At 38.8% G+C, this 21110-nt stretch overlaps 1 protein-coding gene across 1 annotated transcript; it reads right to left on the reverse strand.

Moving 5' to 3' along the window:
• Positions 1-213: 213 nt before the first annotated feature.
• On the reverse strand, positions 214-6340 carry LOC577198 (gamma-butyrobetaine dioxygenase). Its single transcript, XM_030989136.1, has 5 exons — positions 6158-6340; positions 4987-5092; positions 2573-2772; positions 1608-1774; positions 214-967 (listed from the first exon to the last, which is right to left on the reverse strand). The coding sequence occupies exons 1-5, from the start codon at positions 6268-6270 to the stop codon at positions 789-791; spliced, it is 765 nt and encodes a 254-aa protein (XP_030844996.1). The 5' UTR covers positions 6271-6340; the 3' UTR covers positions 214-788.
• Positions 6341-21110: the final 14770 nt, after the last annotated feature.

Below are 21110 nucleotides of genomic sequence, written 5' to 3' on the forward strand. Positions count from 1 at the left end.
TGAAAGAAAAAAAAAATCAAATTTCATGAAAACTTTGACTTGTTGAATTGTATATTTACATCACATAAAAAACTTTGGAATCTTGATAGGGTCCAGTGCACATTAACAGGATTATATCAAGAGAAGCCCTCCTGACATTTAAAGCAGATAAACGAGAGAAAAAGATCATCACAGGAGGGGGGTAACAGCAATGTATCTATCGCCCGCCCCCCCCCCCCCCCCCCCCTCTACTCAGTGTTATTTAGGGCACGTGTATGCAAGTTCCCTTCCTTGGAAGGCAACCCCTATCTCCGGTGTGTAAAGTCGAAACGGGCCGGATTTTTTAAAGCACTTTGTCGCGCGAAAAGTACCCCTTTACCGGAGATTCTGGGAACGCAAATGCGGGCCCTCCGATCCCGGACTGGTTGCTCGCTAGCTGATCGTTCGTTTGTTCGTGTCTCCTAAGATCAAGATTAAAGTAAAGTTCCGAAATTAAATTAAATTAAATTAAGCTTTTGAATTCCATCGCCCGATGGCTGCGATGGCCGTCCCATTTACAAGGGCCAGCTAGGTCTTCATCTCATGATGTGTATAATGCACATCATAGGCTGCTAGACTCTATTATTAGTCGCTTCCATGGTATTTATCATAGAAATGGCCAGGCTAGCGTGTAAAAAAAAATTGTTGGTGTGAAAACTGGAAGTTACAAGTTACTGGAAGTTTTTAACAGAAGACGGGTCTTTAATACATAAACTTTGAAACTGTGCCTCTCTCTGCCTGCACTATGCAGGTATATAAATGTCCAATCGTTAGAGTCTTGGTGTGCCGTTCATTGATTCATCTAGAAGGCGCATGCGCGAATAGATTTCATCCCAATCTAAGAAAGCGCCCTCTAGCAGCCTGGACTTGTCCTTGCCATCCTTGAAGGTGACTGTATAGGCACTGCGACCATGCATCACACGATTGTTGTCAAAGGCAACTACTTCTCCTACACATTGGAAATGAACAAAGAGAAGAGGAGACAAACATTATTTTCATTTATTCGACAGAAGTATACTAATGAAGCTATTTAAAGGCTCCTTGTTGGCCTACATAAGTATAACAATTCCGAAGGTCACAGAGCTTGATGATGATGATGAAGATGATGGAAACCTAAGTGGATCTATATATTTTTTGGTTTTTGTTTACAAATCTTAATTCACCAGCAGCAGTCGTGTATACAGGATCCATGAGTGCCGGACAGGGAATAAGTCCCAATAGTTCCAAAGTATTCTCTGGCAAGGGCGCAACAAAGCAAAACAAAAGGCCATATTTTGTGTCATGGGTAACTTTGTCACAATTTGGATGAAAATCTTTTAAGCCCCACCGCACTATTTTGGCCAGGAGTGATTAGACCTCCCTGTATGGTCACTGATGACTATCTCATCAAATAAGCTTTCAATTAACATAATTAAAAGAGGATCATGGGCAACCAATGGTCGCCCATTAGGCATTGTTTGCTATATAGAGGGCGCACGTAGCTTTAATTATCTATAAGTAGTGCGGTGGGGCCGAGGTGATTCAAGATAATCAGGTAGAGTGCTCAATCGTACCCCAACTTCCAATGTGCAAGGGCGCAAATGCTTTACCTTCTTTTAACTTGTAGTTAATGAAGTTATCCTGCCTGTACATAGCTTGGTGGAATTTCTTCAAGGCCCTGTAGACTTCCTTCACCTGACCCACTGGAACGTTGATGTAGGGCGACCTCGTCTGGTCATTGTAAGCCAACCCTTTGAATTCACCGTCATCTGTTAGTCTGAAGAGAAATTAGAGACACATTTTTTTATTTATGATTTAACAAAAAAAGTATTTTGTTTGTTCAAATGGGATACAAATGTATAAAATCAAATTATTCAAAAATTCTCACTCGTTCAAACCATGGATAATTATGAGGTGAAAAAGATATCAATGGAATTATGACGCTGAAACACATGTATTAAAGAATTAAAGACTGAGAAATATCAGCCAAAAAAGGGCGGGAAAAAAAAACAACAACATTCAAATCTGAAAAATATCGGCCCAAAGAGGGCGACAAAAAAAGGTTAGAAAAAAAAAACTCTCCGACCGACCGACCCATGTTCTGGCATCCAAAGGGCAATACAACAAGTTTTTATTTTAGGCCTTATGCTTGATGGTACTTCGTATACATTCTATTATTTGATTTATTGCTATAAAAATATCTTAAAGGCCCACTGCACTACTGGTAGCTACTTGCGCCCTCTATATAACAAACAATGCCTAATCGGTGACCATTGGTCCCCCATGATCCTCTTTTTCTTATGTTAAATGAGAGCTGAGTTGATGAGATAACCACCTGTCCAGTGACCTTGCAGAGCGGTCTAATCCCTCCTGTAAACTATGGCAGATAAGCTTTAATTTCTTTTCAAAATACTAATATTTGGGGAAATTGTCTGAAAAAGATGTTCAAACTTTCACAAAAATCATGCTTGTGCAAGAGAGAAAAGATTTTCTGTTGAATATAGCTTTTGGTTATTTATATTGTTGATTATACGGACGAATTAAGAGGCATTATGATATAACTTTTTGTTCTTACTCTATCATTGGTCTTGCCTGTTGGAGATGGGTATCGATAAAGTCCTTCCCTATGAGCCGGAAGTCCAATTTGACCTTTGTTAATATTTCAAAGGATTCTGGGTCTTCAGCTTTCAGCCTATCAACAACTCGCTTCGCATCAACGAACTGATTGTCCCCTCCCTCCACCTCACACTGTCGAATGCAATGAAGGAGTTGGACCTGCAATAATCCAAAATAAACATTATTTTCTTTTCATTAATTTTGCTTCTGTAAAATTACGCACACAATATAAGGCGAATAAGGTTATGCAAATCTCGATCGCAACGACTTTCGAAAAATCAACTCAATTTCAATACACTATTGTAAATCCCATAGGAATTATATTTGGATCACATAATTTACATTTCATTTCGTGACGCACAGGCTACTTAACTTGCAACAGATTGAGTTTTCGAGTAGTTGCGATAGTGTTACACATAATATTACGCACATATATACCATATTATCCGTGCTAAAAATGCTACAGAAAATAAGTGATAACTATATTCATCATTTGGCTTCCTCTATGATTAGGTAATGATTTGTACGCCTTTTAACAATGTATCCAAACGGGAATACAAATGTGTCTGGTCAAAACTCCGCCCTCTGTTGCCCTCTTGTTAGAACTTTAACCAAAAAAATGCTAACTGAAGAAAACCAAAATTGTTGTTTTGGAATTATCCGAGGCTCCACAGAAAACCCAATGTAACCCCCGGGGGGGGGGGGGGGGGACGTTATTTTTTTCTGCGGCACAGATTGGGGCATAGTGCGTGTTGAGCCTGGGGAGTACGTTCTTTCCCTTCTGAATAGTGTCTGCACGTACGTGAGACTAGTCATGTTCGCTAGCGCATAGCGCTGCGAAGAAGTTTGAATATCCATCGCGAACTATGTGTTTAGATAACATTCCTCTCCGTTTAAGTTAGTTAAGTTTTATTGACTAATTATTGTGATGTTCTCCTTATTGACGTGCTGCCTCCTCTTCAGATTTTCAATTTCATTTTAATTGTTGATGTAATGATTTTCCATACGGTAGTGGATAACATGTAACCCCTTTGTAACACTGTTAAAAACAGACCTCTACTACTAGTACGCACACGACCACTATTAGTCTGTAAATCAAGACCCCTTTAAAAAAAAGCCCCACTCTGTGCCGCAGAAAAAAATAACGCCCCCCCCCCCCGGGGGGGGGGGGCGTATCACAAAACTTGTCATCAGTGAAAAATGACACTTTTTGTTATAAGCTAATGAAATCATTGCTTTTGATTGGTTATCAACAGATTTGATACTGATTTTTGTAATTTGTCATTGAGAAAAGGCTTTGTGAAACGGGTCCCATATCTAATACCAGTCGTGACGTCACAATGTAGGCCGACACAGTGGCATAGTATGAGACCACTCATTGGGCATTGAGGGGTACTGAAACGATGAAAGGGCGGGGGGGGGGTATCGGTCTTACCCGGAAAAAGAATTGCAATTTAAAAGGATAGCGATTCGGGGGTTGTGGGAGGTGGTCACATCTTCTTTTCTTGTCCCTTTTCCTTTCCCATTTTCCTCACTTCATCTTTCTTTTTATCTTTTGTTCCTTCTACCACAGAAACAGGAATGGGGTGATTGCCTTCCCCTGGGCCCCCTAAAGCTAAGCCAATTGGTCCCATTTTTTTTGGTTTATTTCCATTTTTTACTGAAAATATGTTTGTGTTTTTTTAATTATTCTCACTCAACTATCACCATAAACTATTTTTAATTGTTATGTATATTTCTATTTTTTCTTTCTTGTCCTCTTACCGAGGTGTTTTATTTCACATTTCATATATTTTTGCAACAACTTACGTTTTAACATAATAAAAAAAGACAAAAGTAATTAAATAAATGTTTATAACCTTAACATTTCTTGAAAACAAAAATTTGTGTTTGGTCAATAAAAAACTTTGCTTATTTGCTATATAATAATAGTTTTAATTTGAAACTAATGAACAGACTTTTACTATTTTACTCTTTACCTTCATACCAAAGTTGGATCTACATTATGTATATTATGTATTTGCCTAAAATTAACATGAAGTTTATCACAAAGTTTCCCTTTTTCAATAAAATAACCTATAACTAATGCTTTTTCATTAATATTTACTTGTTCATGAAAGTCATTATAAAATAAGTTTTCAATGATTTTCCCCAGAACCCGAACTTGTTACATTTTAATAATGGTTATAGTATCTTTGGAAATGAAATTTAAAATGAACTTACCCCTGGACGGTAGTCATAGTAAGGTAAATCCACGTGTAAACCTAACTTACCCCAGGACGGTAATCATAGTATGGTAAATCCACGTGTAAACCTAACTTACCCCAGGACGGTAATCATAGTATGGTAAATCCACGTGTAAACCTAACTTACCCCAGGACGGTAGTCATAGTATGGTAAATCCACGTGTAAACCTAGCTCATTCGTCGTGAACGCCAAACTACTCGAGTCAAATAACTTCTCCACTCTGAAATCGGCTCTAAAAAATGGAGGGAAAAAAGTCATAATATGGCAAATCTTTTTTTTCTACATTCTCATATTTTTAATGGTACATTTTGCATAAATTTGATATATTGAACACATGCATAAGCCCCATCGATATTTATTACATTATTTATATTATGATATCATTTTCAAGTCCACACCAATGACTTTACTTTGCCACGGCCACCAGGACGTCCTCCCCTAAGGTGGAAAGACCAAATCCGCCAAGACTCTGGATTAGGCCTGGAGGCTGCCCAACACCAAGCCCAGGACAGAAGTGAATGGAGGCAGACCACTCGTAGGAGCGCAAGGGGACACCCCGTCCTGTGCACTTACGTCAGTAAGTCATGATATCATTATATTGATTATTCCCAAACCTAGTCATGGAGTATAAGCATCAACTTAGATAACCTAGATATTTTTTTTTATTTGTAAATATAATGCATGACCTCTAGTCAAAGAAGAGAATTCAAAAGGCACCTCGTTATATTATATTGCAGGGCCTCACGATTTATCAAGGGCGAATACAGTCGCTGAAAAGTTTTAAACCTACTACTTCTAAATGCTTTTTGCTTCTAAATTCATTTTAATTAGAGGAAAGAGAACACTTAGACGACAATGTGACTTTTTCGCTATATTGATAAAACTCGATGTCCGACCAAGCCATGTTACAATACAGTGATTTTTAACCCAGTATATAGGGTTGAAGTCAATATTTGATTTGTTTTTGTCTTTGCATTTATTTATTTCGTTCATATATTCGTTTTATTTTAACAGCTAACTCTTTCATTATTAAAACTGTTTTCCTGTGAGGCCGTGAACAATTATAGATTACAAATACAGAGGAAAGTGAACAAAGTTCGAAAACATACATATCCTTTTGTTATCATGGATTATTTGTTTTTTTAAACATACATCATGATATTAACACGAAGTAAAAAAAAAAAAAAAAAAAGAGACATTTTTGTATTTGTTTTTTGCTTGTTTGATTGTTTCGTTTGTTTGATTGATTGTTTATTTTGTTTTTGTTATTTTTTCATGAAGAACTTAATATGCTTACCCATAGCACGTAAACCTCTCATAGCCGACCCGGTCGCAGACTTTCTGGCAGATGCCATCATTGGCTGGTGCGTACTTGATCATAACCAGCCCGTACTTGACAAGGCTGTCCATCCAGTCATAGAGCGTCTTGTCATTGTGGATGAAGTCTTCATACTTGTAGCTTGGGATGGACCACTCCGAACCCCAGGAGACGGGCTCGATCTTGCGCACGACGTCGAAGTCGGTGCCGTCGAAGCGGTTGAGTTTGAGCCACTCCGACGGGATGGCGCTCTCGTGTTCGTCAGACCACTTGATCTGTTTCACAATGAGCAGAATGAGGGATGAGTAAATGCTTTGCTGTAGCCCAGGTCCGTACTTGACCGGCGTAGGTTTTTTTTTTATTAATTTTGAGTTGTGACTATTATTTATTTATGTATTTGGGGCACTGGTATTAATGATATCAACACATGAAATAATAATGAGCAATTAAGGTTATGTGGGAGGGGTCCGGGACTAATTCTCTTGTTTCGCCACCAGAATAAATTTACCAACACTTTCGTGAGGAATTTAATGATATCAAGGAGCTATATCTTCTACGGAAATTTCCATCAATTTTTGATTGATTGATGTATTGATTGATCGAGTGATTCGTTTAATTGTAATAAAAAAAGTTGAACGTGCAGCCCAAAGGCGTTATTCAATTACTTACAAAGGAAAATATACAAAATACATAGAAATCACGATATAAACCAAGAAGTACTATTCGTCGATCCTTATGTCGACGTTTGCTGGTTTTGTTATTTCGGACACATTGAGAATGTATTTTCAGCGTCACCTGCAAGATTTTTCCATCCTCCTTCAGCTCTTCCTTTACAGGTTTCACTTCCGGGTCAAGGTTGGCCATCAGCATGGACCTCTGAAAACAGCTTTCATGATAGCAGTCTTCACATCGACAGTTGTCCCGTAGCCACACGTAAGGGTATTGACCCTGAAAACCATCTTTCCATGTGACTTCGAACCAATCCTCAGAGGCATTTCTCGTTACCGCAGCAATCTCCTCATTGGTCGCGATGGCGGATTGTGTGTGTGCTGTCCTGGTGATGGTTTTGGAAGGCCGGTATGTACCAGATATAGGCAAACGGATCGGTGATGCGTTGCTTGTACTGGAAATGATTGAACAAAGAGAAAATCGCATCAAAATTAATATCTGAAATCTTATGACGGTGACTTACGAGTACCGAGTCCTTTTGACATGTTGGATGATGAAAGTATGCGTTCAGACCCCATCCGGAAGGTTAATTGTATCATTGACATTATGGACTTTTAGATTCTTCACGACGAGAATGTGGACTGCCTTTTTAAGGCAATGTGACGTCACTGCCAGTGCCTTAAAAGGACGTCACATTGCCTTCAAAGGGCAGTCCACGTTCTCGTCGTGCAGAATCTAAAAGTCCCTTTTAGTTGTAAAGGACTTCCTCTAAATTCTAGTGCAAGCAGATACTATGCAACAAAAAGACAGATGAATTAATGAACTTTATCAAAAATCGTGAGGTACGAATGAGTGGAAAGATCAAAGTTTAGCATTATGGCCCCAGGTCTTTTTTTATGATCCAAGGTTAACCCTCTCTCTTGTCATATTTAGTTATATAACATGAATGAAGAAATGAAAGACGATTGTTGACGTTTATATTAGCTCTATTGGTGTTTGGATTTATTAAAACCATACACTTGTTTAAATCCTCTCTAAAGTGTTGGGAGCCCAAATAATATGAAATTCACTTCAATTGTATAATGCAGTGAAAGAGGATGACCCGAATATTGATGAAAGACTGATACCAAATTTAGGGTTTCTGCGTACAACACAAAACCCAAGTTTTGTATTCTTTCATCAATATTCGTCTTCAAACACATTTGTTCCGAAAATCCTCGCAGAGTTGAGTGTAATGTGACATCCTCTTTCAAGTCATTACACAATTTGAGTGAAATTTTGCCGTCAATTTTGTTAGCGAATTTGGGGCTCCCAACACTATAAGAGGGTTAATACGAGCTAGATTGTGGGGCAAATTGTGAAGCGCTTTGTAACTGCAAGGAAAAGACGCTATACCAAATCAATAATTTGTGGATTAAACCCATGTTAACTGAAAGTACCATATTATCTTACATGCTCGATCTTATATGCTCTAACCCATTTTACAATGATCTTGGATGCCTTCTATCTATGTGAGCCCGTGTGTTTGTGGGATAAAATGCAAGATGCAAAGTTACATTACAAGGGCAAATTTCATACAGTATATTGGTCATAATCAAAACGGAATGAGATGAAATGATCACTAATGATCATTGTCAACCTGTAAGATAGACGTCCATTCCCTGTGCAGACCGTTGCCTTGGTTACCAGAGCACGTGACCAGTTAGACGGGAGGGCGTGGCGGATGGGATACGCCACGCCGCAATGCGGTAAACGAGACGCAGTCAACCGGAGAGCTGATAAGGCCATGTCGAAAGAGGGCGATCTTAACAAAAGATAGGAAATAAGTCGAATGTCATAAACATACAATTTTGACAATGTTCGTTTTGTTCATCCTATTAACTCATGATCTATTGGAACCGATCGGTCCCTGTATTGAGCCTTTGGCAGTGAATGAATTCAGTAATCAACGGGTTAGACTATTCATAGTGTTGCAATGCATACTTTTATCTTTTTATTGTCAATTCGTATACAATTTTTAATTGTGGGCAAGATCCCCCTTTCTCTCTTCCCCCTAGCTTCTTAACCTTTTGTCTCTCACTCTCTCTCTTTCTTCCTCTTTCTCTCTATCTCTCTTTTCTCTTTCCCTTTTTCTCTTTCTCCATCTCTCTATCTTTCATGCTCTTTCTCTTTCTTCATTATATCTTTTGGTCTCTTATATTCTCTTTCTCTTTTCCTCACTTTCCTTCCATCTTCCTCACTTTCTATTTTATTTATGTACATATTCCCCAATTCCTTCTTGTTCGTATGTTTGCTTTTATTTTACATTTGGTCCACAATTAAGAGTAAACATGTGATACGTGTACTTTATAATGTAAATGATACTGTTTTAACTTTTACACTTGTTTTTAAAATGCAATGTATATCCATGTGCAATCCAGTAATAACTGCGATGCACGATGCAATCATACCACACCATACCATAAACCATTCTCGTTATACTAAGTAAAGAAATGACCTTTATTTATTCGATTATTATTTAGATAAGCGCTTTAAGTAATAATACTCCTAATAAAATAGACACCGTGAAATAATTACGCCGCTTGAAAAAAGTGAATGCAAGCTCATACTCCTCGCTTTCGGTTGAGTTAAGTTGAATCCATGATTAAGAGCATGGTTCTACAAAATGATTTTTCATAATTTCTAAATCAAAATTAGAGGTATTAATCCGCTGACTGCCGGATTCTCCACTCGAAAATACATTACAACAGAGATAGCAATGTTGGCAATACCTAGCTACCTTTGCATTAAAGATAAACTTGAGTTCTGGTAATGATAAAAAATAAGTTACACTGAATGTTCAAGATTACAAATAAATAGCATGTGCCAAAGATTTTGCCCAAACGATTTTGGTAGAAAATGTATAGGGGCTGATTAATGAGCATAGCAATATAAGGAAATCAAGGTAAGTAGGCCCGATACCATGTGCTTAACACAGGTCACTATGTGCAAATGAGAGTTGTCGTTTTTATTGAAGATGATTTCCAGCAAGTTTTTGTGAGTTTGTTTTTATTTTACTAGTTCAAACAATCAATCTTCTGCAGGATAAACAATCCACAATGAATTACAGCCATGTTCTCTCGACATACGATGCCCATACCAGAGCTCAAGATTAGCTTTTAGTACAGTCTAAATAAGGTGCATTTTGCATTATCATTCAGTTGTTGTCTGCCTAAAAACTCAATTCAGGATGCAACATAATTCAAGGCAATCGAATTCTCTACACAATTTTTGGATTAATACCAAAACATAACAAACTAGATCAGGGAATTGATAACCCTACATGACGATCGGTACTCGGGGAAAAAATCTAGTATTTCTTTTTGAATGAGCAAAATACTTCTTCGTTGAATTTTTGAATTGCTTGCAGTTATCTTCTGTTTTAAATATACAATTATAGGCCTATACTTATATTATTTGACGAATAAAATGGTATCAAATTAATACGTTTATCTTGTTAGTCTTGAGGTTTACTGTACTTATCCAATTAAAAAAAATGGAATTCGAATAATAGAAAGGTTCACATCAGAGTGAATTCAAACACCACAATATTTCATCATATCTATTTACCCTCATTAACATTATACAACGTTAATCTTATATTTATTTACACTGTAAATTTGACGTGGGAATCCGGGCCCTACTTGACCCACAGTAAACCCGCATGTAATTATAATTCTTGTTCACGTATTCTAATACAATGCACATAATTATGATAAGCGATAACAAACTGTTATAAATGAACTTGCCCTGCATTGGGATAATAGAGATATCCAGTATTTGTATGATCAGCAATTTTAGTGCTAATTACACCATTTTTTATTTTACTGTAATACTGTCACACACTCACACTGTTTAACCTTGAAGGCAGGAGGGGGCCGGGTGAGAACGCATCTGTGCTTTAAACAAAATAGATTAGCGTTTATCATAGCGGGTGAGTGGAGTGGCACGGCCCCCTATCGAACAAAATTCACAATGGAAATTCAACTTGGAAACGTGTGAAAAAAAATCAGTGAGAGAGAAAAAGAGAGGGAGGGGTGGGAGAGAGGAGAGAGAGAGAGGGGGGGAGAGAGAGAGGGAGAGAAAGAAGGAGAGAGGGAGAGAGAGAGAGAGAGAGAAAGAGAGAAAGTGAAAGAAGACGCATGGACTATGAATCGTACCCTTTCATGATCAGTAGCTTTCTAAATTCGCATTTCATTTTCCGTGTTAGACCAGTGCCCCCACCCCCTCCAATCGCTCATGTGCCCCCCCCCCCTGGTTTGCCTCACGGTACACCATTTTACCGGATGATATCATATAGAAAGCCTATCGTGGGGTCTGCCATGGAACTATAGAGACAAACAAAATCATACGGTAATATACTGCTTAATATATGGTTTATAGCTTTTACCTTTCGCATTCAATGTTTGTGAAACTATAATTCTCCTCATATCATAACCTCACCCAAATTTGTTGTTGTCTTGCAAACTTAAACCGCCCTGGGCAGCGCATCAAGAAACCTTTTTTTAAATAGTACAATCAATTTGACAGACAACCCATTGGAAATCGGTGTGTTTAATTTAACACGTATTTCAATTGAAGATCGGCGAACTTGCACCTTGAAACGATTCCGATGACCATTCACCGATCACGGGTCTAGTTAAATACTTCTGTAGTGACCAAACTCGTTTTTACCATTTCAAAACTTGGTTTTTTATTTAAGAACACCGTACAGCATATTGGGTGTGTCTAATTTAAAACATACGTGTCAGACCCGAAGCCTCATTACTTTAGTGGTCACGTGGGTCTGTGTACTTACGTTAAGGACAAAGTAGTCCCTTGATTATTTATCTATAAATTGTTTGTAGGTAACGTTAAATGGACCGTAATCAAATTATGATGTTTTCTCATGTATGTTTTATTGTTCTATCCTAAACTTGATTATTATACTTGGTTCAGAAGGATGTGCATTCATGCTCGAAAAGTAGTCCTTACGAATGCGCGCTATGTCAGGCAAGGCCATGATGGGTATTTTATATAGCGGACATTCGTTCACTTGCTTTAAGCGAAGTTGCTTGTCTCCATTTTACTCCTACACGCTTAAGCTTTGCCGTCAATGTAGCCTGTTTGTGTTGCACCATTTAAACAGGTATGTAGAGATAATTGAATATATTTGATGCTATTGAGTTTTACTTTGCTACCAGTGTTTATGATGCCGTAATATAAGAGTCTGTTCATTAATTGTATATTATGTAATAAGATGTTTTATTCACTGTACGGTAGAAACGTACCGAGGCATGTTAAATGTAGTCTTCTGTTATTTACGGGATTGATGAGTAGTCTGTAAGTATCAGACTCGGTTTATATATCATGGGGATTTTACAACAAATACTGATTTAAATGTAAAAGTCCATAGTATATAATTGACGTTTCATGTTTTTTCCTACTTTAGCCGCTGAGGCGTAAGTTGAGGTTGCTTTATCACCACCACGCTACAAAGCTACAATTGACGATGACGTATGATTTTTCTTACCCGTGTAACATTTAGTCTAGGGTGAGTTGCGTAGGAATATTTATGTTATGTATTCAATAATATTGATTGGAGTCATGACTGTTTGATATCTATCCCAGAAGGAAAAACCAGTTACCACCAGTTGAAATTTCCAACTGGTTCCAGTTAACTTCAACTGGAACCAGTTAGATTCAACTGGAACCAGTTAGATTCAACTGGCATATTTCCAGTTGCGCCATGCAGTTGATAACTGGTCTGTGGGCATATTTCCAGTTGCACCAGTTGATAACTGGTCTGTGGGCATATTTCCAGTTGATAACTGGTCTGTTAATTCCAACTGGACCAGTTAGAATTTGACCAGTTGAATTCTAACTGGACCAGTTAGAATTTGACCAGTTGAATTCTAACTGGACCAGTTAGAATTTGACCAGTTGAATTCCGACTGGACCAGTTAGAATTTGACCAGTTGAATTCCAACTGGACCAGTTAAAAATCTGACCAGTTGAATTCCAACTGGACCAGTTAGAATTTGACCAGTTGAATTCCAACTGGACCAGTTAGAATTTGACCAGTTGTATTCCAACTGGACCAGTTAGAATTCAACTGGTCAAATTCTAACTGGTCCGTGTGCATATTTCCAGTTGACACCAGCTAATTTGCATAATGGATATGGGGTGCGTGCATATCTATGTTTCAATACAATTTATCTGAATTTACAGCATATTCCTTAATTACTGCTGATTTAGTTATGTGCAATTCATTTCGAAAATACTACAAATACAAATTGCCAATTATTAGGACATTTCATTACTTCGTGTAAATAACATTTAATTAAACATGAATTAGGGAAAACATTAACTATGAACTAAAATAGATTCGATAAAATACAAGTATATTCAAAATATTTAGTTAACAAGTCTACCTATTACCAATGCCTTATCATTGGAAATTGCAGACGATCTAGTTATACTGGGTTGTTGCCAATTGGCAAAATTAATTAGTACAAGTACTACTTATGCCTTTAATTACTAATTAAGTTTTCAATTGGTAGTTGATTGGTCCAGTTAGACCAGTTAAATCCAACTGGTAACCCTGGAAATTGAAATGGGCCAGTTGAACCAGACCAGTTGAATTTTAACTGGACCAGTTAGAATTCGACCAGTTGAAATCCAACTGGACCAGTTAGAATTCAACTGGTCAGATTCTAACTGGTCCAGTTAAAATTCAACTGGTCTGGTTCAACTGGCCCATTTCAATTTCCAGGGTTACCAGTTGGATTTAATTGGTCTAACTGGACCAGTTGCAACTGGTTTTTCCTTCTCGGTATACATGTATTTACAGATAATATTGAATACTATGTATTTTATTTCTTGGTTTCTTAATTGCATTTCAATGTATATGAACTGAACTGTACTGCATTTGTCTACAGAAATTTAATCACAATCCATATGATGACTTGCATGATTTTTATAATGTGATTATGGTACTTATGATGCTTTTGTTTTATTTTTCTGTACCATGCAGGGGTTTCCGTTTTTATTTATAAACTAAATAAACTTCATTGCACATCACCATGGTGTCTCAACTTCTTCATTTTTGTTGGCTATGATTTAAACCGTGGAACACGCGTCCCACACTTCCTTGTAAATTCAAGTAACTGTACATGAAGTGGACATAGGTGCAGAGGATCGACTGGAATATGCCAGCTTCGCCAATTGATGGGCGACGATCGAAAGGGAAATAGGGGACAACGAGAAAAAAGTGAAAGAATGAAAGACAAAATAAATGAAAGAAATGAAAGGAACAAAAGTCAGTGAGTTGAAAATATAGAAGGGGAGGCAACTTAAAAATGAAATAGAAACGATCCCATTCTTATGCCTCAGGCTCTCTCGAAAGTCTCGTCCTCTCGCATTGTATCTACCTATTAAGATGTATGCACCCATAGGCGCCGGAAGTGGGGGGGCAGGGGGGCAGTTGCCCCCCCAGTCAAAAAAGTGGGGGGGCAAAACGCATTTTTGCCCCCCAAAACGCCCCCCCCCCTCCAAAAAAAAAAAAAAAAGCAGTAAAGGAATAAACATGGTTTGTATTTTTAACCCAAAAGAACATAACAATAATAAAAACCTGAATTAAAGCACATATACCATTCCATTCAAAGAAAAGGAAAGTTCACAGGAATTAAATTTTTATAAACATTGCGCATGCTACCTTTACGGTTTATAATAGCGATACGCGCATATCGTGGACATATTGTGCGAGAATGGGAAAACGTGTCTGTTTTTTTGGTTTTGTTATAGGGGTGAGAAGACATGAGCCCCTGAACGCTGGCGTACTGATGGGGGGGGGGTATATCTATACGATACCAGTGATTTACACATGTTGCTATTATGACATGATTTTCCGGTATTTTTTCTCCATTTTTTTTAAAGTCATACCTTTTTATGCGTTTGTTGGAAAATAAGAAATTCCCAAATTACAGTCGGGCGAAAAATACGCTTATTTAGAAGCCTTTATGACATGGTCTGCAAAGTGGCTGGGCTCGAGCCCCTCCCCCCTCATTTTTTGAAAAAGTTTGTTAAAGAGAAAAAGAAAGAAAGACGGAGAGAAAAAATAAGTGACCTGCCAATGTCACAAATAAGGCATAAAAAATGCTCATCTGACCGTAATTAAATGCCTAAAACCCCAGAGCTTACGGGTGCTCCGCCCCCGGACCCCACCAAGGGCCCTAAGGCGGGCCCCTGGATGCTCATCTGACCGTAATTAAATACCTAAAGCCCCTGAGCTTCCGGGGGCTCTGCCCCCTGGACCCCACCAAGGGCTCTAAGGCGGGCCCCTGGATGCTCATCTGACCGTAATTAAATACCTAAAACCCATGAGCTTCCGGGGGCTCTGCCCCCTGGACCCCACCAAGGGCCCTATAGGGCGGGCCCCTGGATGCTCATCTGACCATTATTAAATACCTAAAACCCCTGAGCTTCCGGGGGCTCTGCCCCCTGGACCCCACCAAGGGCCCTATAAGGCGGGCCCCTGGATGCTCATCTGACCATTATTCAATACCTAAAACCCCTGAGCTTCCGGGGCCCTGCCCCCTGGACCCCACCAAGTGCCCTAGGGCGGCCCCTGGTTGCTCATCTGACCGTAGTTAAATACCTAAAACCCCTGAGCTTCTGGGGGCTCTGCCCCCTGGACCCCACCAAGGGCCCTATAAGGCGGGCCCCTGGATGCTCATCTGACCATTATTAAATACCTAAAACCCCTGAGCTTCCGGGGGCTCTGCCCCCTGAACCCCACCAAGGGCCCTATAAGGCGGGCCCCTGGATGCTCATCTGACCATTATTCAATACCTAAAACCCCTGAGCTTCCGGGGGCCCTGCCCCCTGGACCCCACCAAGTGCCCTAGGGCGGCCCCTGGTTGCTCATCTGACCGTAGTCAAATATTAAAACCTCTGAGCTTCTGGGGGCTCCCCCCCCCCCTCTGGAACACGTCAATGGCCTTAAAGAGGCCCCTGGATGCTCATCTAACCGTAATTAAATACCTAAAATCCCTGAGCTTCCGGGGGCTCAGCCCCTTGACACCCTGCCGAGGCTGGACCCCACGCCAATTTACGCTCTACCTGATCGTTAATACTTCACTTTGAAAAACGTTCCGCGGGACCTGCATGTAACGTGTAAGACTGGTGGTGATGCAGATTTTTCGTCTGCCCCCCCCCCTTCCGAACGTTTTTTCTCATTACGTCACTGCCCTCGGAAGGTGAGCCCCCTGGAATGTTTGCCCCCCCAATCCCAAACTGCTTCCGGCGCGCCTGTATGCACCCCCCCCCTCCCCACCGCCACACCCGTGCATGACTCCAGAGAACCCCCCCCCCCCCCCCCCCCCAAGGCTTTTCCCGTGCTGTGCCACCGCTTTCATTGCAATAGGCTTATCCTACATCCACCCGTTGGGGGCATAGTAATATTCCAACATAGTCCATTTTCGTAATGTAATGCACAATTAATCCTCAACCTCAATCATAAAGTGGGAAACTGAAAGAAATGAAAATGGCGACGATGTACAAAAAAGAAAAACCTTTTTCTGTTACTTCCCTTTTTTTTTCTTCCTTCTGAGGGATATTTCGCACTTACGAGAACCTGAAATGGTTTGGACCCCCCCCCCCCCCCCCCCGGTGTCCTGAACTCCGGCCCTGCACTACATAATACACTATAAATAATAATAATCCATGAATCTAAACAATTATTGCTCACCATGCAATACAGGAAAAAAGTTGATAATTCATTCAAATTATCTGTGAAAGGTAGAAGCCAGAAAAAACAAATATTTTTCATCTAAGATACAGTTCTCCTACTTTTTTTCTTTTTTTAATAGTAATGCAGATAATTATGCATTGGGGTAGTAACTAGTATGACACCATTAAATGAGGGGGCACTGAAAGCAGGGGAGGGAGCTCCGACGATTCACTAAATAGAGCACATGGATTGTAAGAACAGAGCAATCGAGTGAGGAGATGTTGATAGGGGTCGTATATTTTCACCTTTCATACCCTCTATACTTTTTTTTTTTTTTTTTTTTTTACCTCTCCCGCCTCATCTCGCCATAAAACGGTGTAAAGTATTCCGTTCTCAGCAATTGAACAAAGAATAAGAAGATGGATATTGCCATGCGATGTTTCCTCTCAATAGCAATTTCGTCACATTCGTGTACCTGTTTTATTATGCATACACCTATATACTTTTTAAAAAAAATGCTGCCTGCTTTTCTCAATTTTTATACCCAAGATGAATTATTCATGCAAGTTATAATTTCATAATCAGTGAATTATTTATGTAATTTTCAGCTACAAAAATAAAACAAGTAAAGCGTCGTTTCTAGATAGCAATGAATAAGAAATACAAAAATACAGAAATACCAATATTGAATACGACAGCACAAATTAAACATGTTTCACAAGGGAAATAAGAACAAAAATAATCACAAAGGCACAAACAGACAAATATGACTGTAATCACTGACGTACTTCTCGAAATAAAACTCTTCGTAAGGAATTACATATTCCCATTGCAAAATGGTTATTGTGACCAACACACTTTTTAAAAGTTTGAATGCACGTCATCGGGTTCATATCAACATTGCATGTAATCAAACTTTCCGTTCGAGAACGTCGGTCCCCTAAAGTTGCTTAATTCAGTACAAGCATGCATATATGCTTTCTTAGCAGTCAAGTAAAACAAACGAATAAAAATCATCCAACTCATTTTGTCAATTATACTCAGGTGTCCACTACCCGAATGTGAATAGGACTAATTCTTCTACCCAATAATTCTACTCTACACATAATGTGATTATGTGAAATTCTGTGATTAATAAGTTCTTTGATCAAACCAATACTCACTGGATTTAATAAACTCTCCTTTCTCTCATAAAAGAAAATCAATACCCGTAAATTTATTTTGAATACAAATGACCTGATATATTGTTATTAAAAAGAATATTTAATAGTTTACCTTGATTTCAAGATGAAAGAAAAGGAAAGCTGGAGAGCGCTACTCTCACGAACTCCTTAAGGAGATATTTGAAAGAATATAATAACAAAAAGAACGCTGCATTGTAGGCCTTTTGCCAAGACAAACAAAATATATGATCTGCTTTGCTCTCTCGTGTTTTTTGTTATTAGTCACGGTTTCGCGGCAGTTCGTGAACTTCATATTTTTATGAGTTTATTACGAGGCACCAATGAGTGGTGAGGATGGCTGGTTTTAACCAAGTCCGGGCGGACAGACTTCAAAGTCCAGCTTTTTATTTTGAGTGTATATGCTACGTATGCCCCAGGGATGGTGTATGTTTTTTTTTAAGACCGAGATAATCGGGTGTGTATCGAGAAATGGAGCTATATTCTGGGTGGAACAAAGTTACACAAAAAGGGTGGTCAGATATCGCCCTATTGTTAAAATTAAACTCTCGACAAAGTTAACAAAATTGTGAGATTGTTTGAAATTACATGTACTTAAAAGTGTTTCTTAAACATATGTTTTGGGTCGAAAATTGGAAAACGAAAGATGGGGCACATGTGGTTATGCTGCCCCCAAATCCACGATTAGAGATATACTCGGGTGTCGATTGATTTTGAAAGGGAGTGACGTCGCCAGAATGACTATATATATATATATATATATATATATATATATATATATATATATATATATATATATATATATATATATATATATAATGTATTTATAGATATATTATAAATTATAATATATATGGAGGGGGATTTGACGACTGATTGGGGTTCTTGCATTAGCCTCGCAATTTCTTTTCTTCTTTATGGGAGGCGGGTTTCGAATCCCTCCCCAAGCCCCCTCTAGGACCGCTACTGGATCGTCAAAGCATACTGGCAAGCTACCAAGACTTTAGTGCCCAAGTAAGACAATTAATAGGATTCATATTGTGTCATCAAGTTAACAAATTCAGATAAGGGGACGATTAAAAAAAAAAACATTCATCATTAAGCACAAATGTGAGCTCTCCGAAACATTAATTCTATAAATATAATACTTTGATTCTTTTTGCAAGATCAGCACACATAATTAAGAGCGATATTGGCCGAACAAACAAGGTCACAAGCGACACGCCTACCGTTGATACTCGACTTTGGTTTGGATGTCAATCAAATAATGCGATTGTATCTTGATAACTTTACATATATACACACTGCATACACTCATGGTATCTGTCATCAACCTATGAACATGATTCGTTATCGCCCTTAATTACTAGCAACATGCACGTAATGACATTAATTATCTCACCGTTTCAAGTGCAATTCAAGTACCCTTTTACTGTAGGTTCATTTGTATGAAAGCAGACAAATAAGATATAAACCGAATGGTGAATGTTTGAAATAAATCAGACCAATAATAAGAGAATTACGAATATTTGAAATATGAGATCGCTAAATAAGTGTGAATCTCGAAAGTGGCAATTTGGTACGTGGATTGTAACGGAGCCAGGTATATAGCTCTCCCATTTGTTGTGTACAAATATATATATATATTCTTCTTAGTAGCCTACCTCCTCCTTTGGGGCACTACTCAAAATATATTATTATATATTAGAGGTCCTCTGAAGAGAAAGGTCCATCACGAGTCATACACTTTTGAAAGATTGACATTTTAGCCACTTTGTGTGAATGCAAAAATGGGAAAGTTTTCCGCCACTATACATTACAGAGACGAACATTACGGATTCAGAAAATTGAAGAGCCCACAGTGATAACTTTTTTTGTGGGGGGGGGGGGTCCGATTTCATTAAAACTTTCACCAGTCTTCTCCTCTGATTTGTCTGCTTTCTTCTCAAAGGGGCACTTTGGGGTACTTCAAAAAGCGTGTGTGTGTGTGTGTGTGTGGGTGGGGTGGGGGGGGGGGGGGTCGGTAGACAATTTGCCCCCTACCCCATCTGTTCTTTTCCCACTGAGTAATATGCTCTTTAAATAATCAGCTTGACCCTTTTGATGAATTGTGTTTGCAAAGATTTTCTTCCACCGAGTACCACTTTTTTTTGTTTCCCTTGGGCGGTCGCTATAGAGAGGTTTGTTGGTAAATGTATATATGTATATCATTTTAATGGGGGGGGGGGGCTAATGAGCACTATGAGGGAGGGGGATATCGTGAAAAGAGTATACATTGTACATCCTCCTTCCATGCCCTCTCCCTAGCTCGACGGGTCTGTTCCCCACCATCTCCATGTCTGTAATAATGACTAAAATTTCATGCGTTCTAGGTTTGACAGCTGAAAAGCATGCCAAAGGTGTCGGATCTAGCAGTATATTGTGAAGGGGGGGGGGGACCAATCGGCCCGATAGAAAATGTGTTATAGCAGAATTTTGTTTACGATATGATCCAAGAGACGTACGAAAATTGTCTTTCACTGCACGTTCCTTTTACAAGTTTGTCTTGCACTTTTTTTATACAGAATCTGACAAATTAACCGGTCTTTCATCATGTTCATATTCAGTCTGTTATATCGAAGGGACAGAGAGAAAGAGAGGGAGGGAGGGAGAGAGAGAGAGAGAGGGGGAAAAAGGGGGTGGGTGTATCAACAATGTTCAACATAAATGTATCTCTCCTACATCCACTCACAATGAATATCATTCTATCTATCTTCACTCTCTAGGAATCATTCTCTCATCTTCGAACATCATTTGGGCATTATTCAGTTATCCAACATAATTATGCTCTGCACAATAGCTCCTGACATTACTTTGGCAAAGGTATAAGTTTATTAGACAATAGTGTTAGGTCTAGCTTCAGGATTTATTTCATAAAATGGATAGGTTTAACCCTTACTGTACTGGGCTATTTTGAGCACCCACTGACTGGGGGGGGGGGGGGGGGGGGGGGGCCTGGGAGGCCCCCCCCCCCCTATGATCTCGGCCGTCGATTGTCCGATGAACACGAAAATTTGCATGTTTGTAGATATTTACGTAAGGAACAAGATGGTATAATAAGTTTTTTCCGAATATGCAAATTTTTGTTGTTAGCCTAATTAATTATGCAAAATGCGCTAATTTTATGCATTTTACCGAAAACGTGTCAAACTCCACTTTTTGATTGTTGAAACTCATTATTCATATGAAACTTCTTTTCTAACACAAAAAAATTATTTTAATGTAATTAATAATGATAATTTATGCAAATTTTGATGCGATTTTCATTTTTTTTTTTTTTTTTTTGATGACA

Source organism: Strongylocentrotus purpuratus, unplaced genomic scaffold (genome assembly GCF_000002235.5).
Source record: "Strongylocentrotus purpuratus isolate Spur 01 unplaced genomic scaffold, Spur_5.0 spur5_scaffold_18, whole genome shotgun sequence".
NCBI lineage: Eukaryota > Metazoa > Echinodermata > Echinoidea > Camarodonta > Strongylocentrotidae > Strongylocentrotus > Strongylocentrotus purpuratus.

What these genes read in the sequence shown, in the direction of transcription:
- LOC577198 (XM_030989136.1), bottom strand. Translation starts at nt 6,270, where the DNA reads ATGGACAGCCTTGTCAAGTACGGGCTGGTTATGATCAAGTACGCACCA. An exon ending in CAGGCAAGACCAATGATAGA is followed by an intron (nt 1,775 to 2,572) that starts GTAAGAACAAAA and finishes ATTTCTCTTCAG; the next exon opens with ACTAACAGATGACGGTGAAT. An exon ending in TAACTACAAGTTAAAAGAAG is followed by an intron (nt 968 to 1,607) that starts GTAAAGCATTTG and finishes TCCAATGTGTAG; the next exon opens with GAGAAGTAGTTGCCTTTGAC.